Source organism: Cynoglossus semilaevis, chromosome 3, assembly GCF_000523025.1.
Source record: "Cynoglossus semilaevis isolate Cse_v1.0 chromosome 3, Cse_v1.0, whole genome shotgun sequence".
NCBI classification, from domain to species: Eukaryota; Metazoa; Chordata; class Actinopteri; order Pleuronectiformes; family Cynoglossidae; genus Cynoglossus; species Cynoglossus semilaevis.
This window is the reverse complement of record NC_024309.1, coordinates 13,270,309-13,278,544: the sequence shown is the minus strand read 5'-3', so window position 1 is coordinate 13,278,544 and position 8,236 is coordinate 13,270,309. Positions and strand designations below refer to the sequence as shown.

The following is an 8,236-nucleotide window of genomic DNA, read 5'->3' as shown; positions in this document are numbered from 1 at the left end:
AGCAGTGAAATAAAGCTGAGTCACTATTTGTCCGACTGTACAGGTAATTTGTATTTTTTTCATAATCATTTTTAATTTTCTCCCGTTCACGGTGGGCGGTGCTAATCTCCGCAATTTGAAGCCTTCTGTTCACGTTGATGATTAAAATTATTATTTGACAGTACATTACAGAAGTTATTTGTTGAAACGTTTCTAAAGTACTTTTATTTTACTTTATTTGTGAAACAAATGGTTGAGACTGTAAAATGGTTTGTTCGTTCTTTCTCTTCTTTTTCTGAGTATTTAATTGTAAAAAAAATAAAGATTTCTACTTCACGGATTTTGCCTATCACGGGTTCTTTTTGGAACGTAACCCCCGCGAAAAACAAGGGTTTACTGTATATATTTCTTTGTATGTTCTATTTCTAGAAGGATATATGTACATATATTTATATTTATAGTCATATACATGTGTTCATATATTTTTGCAATCGAATATATAAACTGAAATATATATATACATATATATTTACATATATATTTTCGTGTTTGTTTTTATGGTCTGCTTTATGATTTTTTTTTTCTTCTCAGATCATGTTCAAAATGAAGAAAACTACGCTCAAGCTCTGGACAAATTTGGCAGCAACTTCATCAGCAGGGACAACCCTGACCTGGGGACGGCCTTCGTGAAGTTCTCGTCCCTCACCAAGGAGCTGTCAGCGCTGCTGAAGAACCTGGTGAGCGGTGGTGAAGTGTACTTTGGTCTGGTTCCACATGGATGAGATGAGAACGGTTGTTTCTCCTCCTTTTTCTCAGAGATAAGTGGTTTAGGATTTGTGTTTTAGGATTAGGAGAAAAGTCAGGGGCTGGACATGTGAGGTCCGTGATGAAAGTCCAGGTCCAGTTGGACGCTGTCATCGGCGTCTCCACATGTAGACAGTCAGCGCTGTCATCACCAAATCAACCTCCGAGCCTGGTGTTTGTTTTTTTTTCCACTCCAGACTCAAACATCCGCCCGATGTGGATCAAATTTCCTCTGACGTTTCTGTTGAATATTGTTCACGTCCTCCGTGTGAGCGATGATGCCTGTGTCCTCTGTCCTTCGTCTCTTCCTGTGTGGTTGACAGTGAGATTACAGGCCATAAATACTCATCGGCAGCGGCAGCATCAACTGTGTTTCACAAACACTCACTCACTCACACGTGTTACGTGGACGTCTCCTCTACTGTCAAAAAGAAAGTTGTTTTTTTTTTTAAGAATTCCAACATGGTGTTGAAGCGGAATAGATGGGGAGCAGCGTCCGGGACGTGCTGTTAGAGAGCTGCGGCGTTCCGTCCAATGAAAGATTGATTCCTCCGTTGGCCATATGCATAGACAGGCACTTGAGGAACCCATTAGTGGCCATTAAGTGTTGTTTACTTCCTGGACTGGCCCTGGGCTGCATGTGTCTCTGCGTGGACTTGGCTAAGACGGGACGAGCAGGACTTAAATGCTGAGCTGCGTTGTAAATGATCTCGCTGATCCTCTTTGCTGAGCCAGAGCTGCTGGCAACGTCAACTTTTTGGGACGACCATTTTGTGTTAGAGTTGGACCAGTCCATGATTTTAATGTAGTGGTTTATTTAACAACAATAAAAATAATTATTCTGTGGCTCTCTGCCCTCACACCTACTGGTCGTGAATAAGAAATCTAAATTTTTCAGGCTTCGTGATGACAAGTAATTAGCACAAACAAGTAGAAACGTTCGTTTAATAATTTTTCCAATCTGTTTATTTACCAGTGTGCACCATAACAGATTTACTCTGTGGTCGACTCGCCAATCAACACACCAGAATTACCAGATACTGTGTCATTCAAGAGATTGATTCTGATTGGTTGCCTTTTATGAAGCACCAGGAATGATCCGTGGTACCAGGATTACCATGTGTTTCCACAACAGGAACCAGGAAATACCAGGATTGTTTTTAAGCCCCAGAATGCCAGAGACATGTTGTAGGTGGAGCCAACAGTTCATGCTCGCACCTGATTGGTTGGAGAGCTGGTCACATGTATTGTTCAAAAATCTAACTCTTTGTTTACATCTGTAAGAAACCGACGCAGCTTAGAAACCTGTGATAACAACGATAACCGTCGTGGATCGTTTCATGTTGGTGAAAGACGCCGACAGAGAGACTCCTGGTGACAGGGAGTGGAAATGCGGTTGCAGCCACTCAGGTTTATTACTCACCCTGTAATTGTTCTCAACTGTATTCTCCACCACAGAGTCTTGTAATTTAGTCAGGACTTCAGTAAAGGAAGTTCATGTTAGTGCCGACAGTAAAAACACACACGAGTCGATCCATAAACAGACGACACAGCAGGAGAATTCTGGTGTCATCACATATTATTATTATTATTATTATTATTATTATTATTATTATTATTATTATATATTTTATCATCAAAATTCTGGATCATTTTAAATATGACTTTTTAATGTGTACATGATCAAAATCCCAAAAAAATTAAATCTCACTTCCTGTGTTCCTCCTCCTCCTCTTCTGTCTGTCCTCTTTCAGCTCCAGAGCCTGAGCCACAATGTCATCTTCACCTTGGACTCGCTGCTGAAGGGCGACTTGAAGGGCGTGAAGGGGGTAAGACTTACTGTCGTCACCGACAAGATTTGATACTTTATATTTCAACTGTAACAAATGTCCACGTCGACGCTCTCTGATCATCACAAACTATAGGACTGACACAGAAAAATGTTCCGGTGCATTTTTTCGAAAGAGTCGTCAATAAATAAATATTTGGTCCTGTCTGTTAAACACTTGGTCCAATCATCATACAGAAGTCCAGCTTCCACAGATCCATTGAAGCTTAGCATCAACAGGGTTTAATACAGAAAAACTAAGATTCTAGAATGAACTCGTCATGTATCTGATCGTCTAATAGCTCACTAAAAAAAACCATGATATTTGATAGTGTTATGAGCTGTTAGAGTATGTGTAGCCTCTTTTATCACTGGTGTGAATGCAGCCCGTCCTCAGTCTCTGTCTCTGTGAGAGAGTTCACAACAAAAGTTGTCGCTGTTCAGCTCGTTGCTTTGAAACTGCAGAAATAAACATCCCCTCTGTGCTCCCCCGGAGGTGGGTGGCAAGCAGCTGGGTCATGAACCCTTAATGTTCTGGTACGAGGAGGGAGGCAGTTACTCACTCACCGTGCGTCCGGGGCATAAATCCCGAGCGTAGTAGTGAAGGCATGTGCTGTGCCTCTGGTCCAGATCCAGATCCTGCAAATACCTCAGTCCCCGTGGTGACCTCATTAGTTTTGCTGATGCCTGTCCTCCTGTGTTTCTACAGGACATAAAGAAGCCCTTTGACAAAGCATGGAAAGACTACGAGGCCAAGTTGTAAGTGGATAATTAAAGACCGCTGTTGTCATGCTGCATGTTTGCATCACCGCTCTAATGGAAGTGAACAGGATAATGGAGCAAAAAAAAAAAAAAAAAACTGTGCATAAACTTTTGTCTGTCTCCCCCCGGAGGTTACTGCACTTGATCTGACACAAAGAGATAAATGAAAAGAGAATCTTATTTATGTAGTGTTTTTTTTTTTTTTTCCTCCTCTGTCTCGTGTGTCAGTACAAAGATAGAGAAGGAGAAGAGAGAACACGCCAAGCAGCACGGGATGATCCGCACTGAGATCACCGGCGCTGAAATCGCAGAGGAGATGGAGAAGGAGCGGCGGCTTTTTCAGCTTCAGATGTGTGAGGTAAGGTTTCTTTTTTTTTTTCTTGGTTTTTCCTCAGTGTTCCTCCTCAGCAGTTGGTGTAAGGTGTGGTGTGTATCTGGATAAGAACAAAGAGACCAAACCTCGTCCAGTGACGTCAGCACAGTTTTTTCACGTGAGCCACAGTGCGATCGTTTTTCACCGTGATCACGTTTCAGCTGCAAATTCAATCTGTATTGTGTGACCTCATTCTGGAGGGAGAGAGAAAAAAAAATCCACCTGGCAGAGACAGAGTATCTCACTCCACATTGTCCTGCCGTCAACACCAGCAGATCCACAAGTAGGAGTCGCTCCTGCGGAGTCTGTCCATGAACTGGGACGATGGTTGTAGTACCGACGTGGACCTGCAGGGGTTTGCATGTTTAGTGTGAACACCTCTGGTTCTCAACCAGCGGTGCCTGGACCCCTGAGGGGTGTTGGCAGCCTGTAGTCAGGGCTTTGCCAAATATTTTAGAACAACGATAAAATGACACTCTATAACAGTGGAGAGTAACAGAGTGGACTTTTTTTTTTGTACAAATTAATACAGCTATGTCCCTTGTGAGTCATACACATATATGAATACATAGACTTATATATGTATATATTTATATATACATGTACTGTATATGTACTGATATAAATCATGTATATACATATATGTGTATATGTACTGATATAAATGTATATGTAACTAAACTATTAGTAATGAGCATTCGATTAGGTTAGCATTGGATTAAAATAGCTAGCACTTGAACGTCCATAAGAAAAATACAACAAAAAAAATACTCATAAAACCGTATACTGTGAGTACATTTCTATATATTTCTACATCTAAAGTGCCAGACAAAAATGCAGAAATGTTTGTCTTTTATTTCAGGTGTTTTCATACGGTCCGTCGTTGCTGTACGACTCGTTTTGCCTTCGAGCGTTTTTTTTTTGCGACATTGTTTGTCGTCGATTCCCCAAAAGGTTGTTTTTAAAGAAAAGCGACAGCAAGATGTGAAACTAATGTGAGCTCTTCACTGTGCTCAGGAGATTTAGAACAAACTGCACGCTGCCAGAAAGCCTCTCTGGTTGTGGGTGGTGACGCCTACGCTCTTTTACAACACTTCTTTTTCTTTACTCAACTTGCATAACGGGGCTGTGTTTGTTGCGCTGTTGGGAATTATTCACTGAAAAGAAAAACCAAAAGAGTTTTAATCAGTGATCTGCTCAGCCATGCTAATCTTCCCTGAACTCACAGGTATTTACCGCCCTCGTGTTTGAACTCAGAGAAGGTGAACTCTACAGATGTTCAACCTATCATGCTAGCACGCTAGTTTAATAAGCAAGGTTTTATTAATTCTTCTTCTTACTTTTTTTATAAATATATATATAAAGGATTTTTATAAAGGATTACTGTTTTTATAAACCAGCAATAATGCAGGCAATAAAATTGCTGCTGCTGCTGTTACGGCCTCAGCAGTCAGTGGTCTCTTCATCTCACTTAACCTGGTTTTCTAATAAAATCGTGCCGCTCCTCTCTCTCCTGTCTCTCTCTCTCTCTCTCTCCATGTTAGTCAATCACCAGATTACAGGAAGCTCTCACTCTCCTCTTTTTTCATCCCACACTGTCAGCGGAGCCGTGTTGGAGTGGAGGATCAGGGAGATGATGCTGCGTTGTAATTGTGTTGAGACACGGCATTAGTTTGGGCGTCGCTTCCCATTCACACAGAATGAGTTCTGACACGCTAAAGCTAACGCTAAAGCTGCCGGGGTTTAGCCGAACTTCAAACGCACATCATATTTATCGATTTCATTTCTCCTGTAGTTTTCGTTTGTTTCTTCAATCTATCTTAACCTCTCTTGTGTCAAATATTGAAGTGCTTCAGTCTTATGACTTCTCCGAACATTCGATATTTTCTTTATCTTTCCTCTGATCGTGTTGGATCCAGGCAGAGAGACGGGGGGTTTTTTTTCTCCTCAAACTTGATTTCCTGTGTTTACCACCGTCCTCGCTCCCACTGAGTCACCGCAGCCTTGTGAAGGACATCAAAGGTTCCATCAGGCGTATGTTCACTCAGACCTGATTAGCATAATGCTAAGGGTTTACTTCACGTGGGGGTCGGACCTTCCCGGCTGTGTGAAAGCACTGCCCTGTTCATTAAAACAAGAAAACAGCTCGACTTTCTGCTGCTTTTGAACCCTGCACCTGTTTTTCCCCCTTCTCTGCAGTACCTGATCAAAGTAAATGAGATCAAGACCAAGAAAGGAGTGGACCTCCTGCAGAACCTGATTAAGTATTACCACGCACAGTGCAAGTAAGTGCCTCCTTAATCCCCTGCCATGGATTCATGACACTCCCGTGTGCAGTTCACCACCACCACACTCTGAAAAATAGATCCAGAGAAAAGAGGTTTTTCTCCGTTTTTGATTTTTACTTTTCCAACACGTTAGGACTCACAGATTGCAGATGTGTTTATAAATAGCTCTCATAAATATGCACAGGTCATCAGAGGGATCCGTGCTGACAGCCGGGGGGGTCTGGTTGGGTAAATAGGAGGCTGATCACTGTGGCAGAACCGCAACTCACTTCAGACTGTGACAGAATGACAAACATTCTGTCAGAAATACTGGGTCCTGTCAAAACCCCGGGACAGAACACGCTGGTTCTCCAGTTAATCTGTTCCACCTGAGTTCTGATGGATGGGCCACGGGTTCACTGCTGATGGTTCTGGAGCAAAGTGTCTCTAAAATTAGAGCCAACTCTGTCAAGGCAAATGATTCTACCTTGGAAGTTTTCTCCAAAGTTTGTCAGTTTTTTCATGATAAAAAAAAAAAGATTGATGTCAGCGCTGACTTTTTATCCACTATTTTTTCCTTACTATAAGTGAACTTTTCTTGATAGTTGGCTGGTCCTGCAACTTAAATACCAAAGCGACTTATATATCAAAAATACACACCATATCATCCACGGCCACCAGAGGGCACCTTCTATACCTGTGACAACTGAACGCTTGTAGAGCACCTCAGGAATATGCCAGTAATGAATAATAAAATATAAAGAGTTCCTTTAAGAACAAAAACAAAGTGCAGATTATACAGTATCATCTGCATACATGATGATAAAGTAGCCAATAATGGTCATCCTAACTAAACAGCAGCAGAGGAGATGGAGCGTCCTTTGGACTTGGCAGAACTGTGGAAGACAAACTCTCAGTCTGCTTCACTGACCTCAGTCCAACTCTTTGTCTTCCTGGGTCTAATTATTTGGCAGACTAAGTCTGGTGTTTGTCACTGTCGTGGAGTTACACTCTGCCCACAGTGATCCTACACACACTCACCACAGTTACACACACACACATGTCCACGTCCACAAGTCACTGATGCTCAGGTACTGAAATGAGCTGGAAAATATATATTCTAAAAAACAGGTACTGAAATGAGCTGGAAAATATATTTTTTAGATTAAAAAAGAAAACAACAAATGGTTGAATAAGTGCTAGCGTTGCGCTAACACACCAGATCGTTGCCAGCACTTGACGTTGATGACTGGACAGAACAGCTGGCTGGTGGGTTGAAATAAGAAGGTAATTAGAGGTGAGCTGTGGCTGCAGGGGTGTCCAGCTCTGATGGATCTCAGGATGTGTCCAGAACCTCGGCCAACTTCCCACTTCCTGCTCCAGCAGTGGTTTCTGAGCCAAGTGGCAGCGGCACCGGAGTGAGGCGCCGGACGGACATTAAACATATACTCTACGCTCGTTTCTTTCCGTCCAAACTTTGTCATTGGTCATTGTATTTAATAAAAGTGGACGCTGATGCTTACTGAATGACTAAAGTTGTTTTGTTTATTTTAATTCTTTGCAGTTTCTTCCAAGATGGCTTGAAGACTGCGGATAAACTGAAGCAGTACATCGAGAAGCTGGCAGCTGATCTCTACAACGTAAATATATTTTAAATCCTGCTTCACAGCTTTGGAAAATGCTGTTAAAAAGCAGTTATGATGTGATAGAGTGTTGTTATTCTGTGTGAGGTCAGTTCTCTGGTTGTGGCTAAGTCTGGGGGAAAAGCAGAAGTGTTCAGAAGTATTTGTGATCAGACGTCCCTGTGGAGGAGACGTGGGCTCTAACGTGGTCTGACTGAAGTGTTCACTTCCCCACGAGTATTTTAACATATTCATTGGAGCGGTGACGCCGTGAAAACACAGCTCCGACCGTGTCTTCTGGTCATGATGGCGTCTTTATGCCCCGCGCAGATTAAACAAACTCAGGACGAGGAGAAGAAGCAGCTGACGGCCCTGCGAGATCTGATCAAGTCCTCTCTCCAGCTGGACCAGAAAGAGGTAGGCCGGTCTCAGACTGGAACTGGAGAGGATCAGTTTAACTTGCAGCACCTTTTTTTTTTTTAACCACACACACACACACACACTCTCTCACTCTGGCCACTCCCAGGTTTGGAGCGAGCGCCCAGTGCTGTACCATGCTGGTAGCCAGTGTGTGGTTGGCTTTTGCTGGTGACTAGTGTTG

General features: G+C 42.5%; 1 protein-coding gene across 8 annotated transcripts in view; it reads left to right on the top strand.

Annotated features, from left to right (window-relative positions):
* Positions 1–8,236, top strand: part of asap1b (ArfGAP with SH3 domain, ankyrin repeat and PH domain 1b) — a 47,656-nt gene that overhangs the window by 19,054 nt on the left and 20,366 nt on the right. For all 8 annotated transcript variants that reach the window (XM_017031600.2, XM_017031604.2, XM_017031599.2 and 5 more), the window contains exons 3-9: positions 571–716; positions 2,538–2,612; positions 3,321–3,370; positions 3,602–3,731; positions 5,946–6,031; positions 7,578–7,653; positions 7,966–8,052. In XM_017031600.2, the coding sequence (XP_016887089.1) occupies positions 571–716; positions 2,538–2,612; positions 3,321–3,370; positions 3,602–3,731; positions 5,946–6,031; positions 7,578–7,653; positions 7,966–8,052 (650 nt within the window). The remainder of the gene's footprint in view (positions 1–570; positions 717–2,537; positions 2,613–3,320; positions 3,371–3,601; positions 3,732–5,945; positions 6,032–7,577; positions 7,654–7,965; positions 8,053–8,236) is intronic.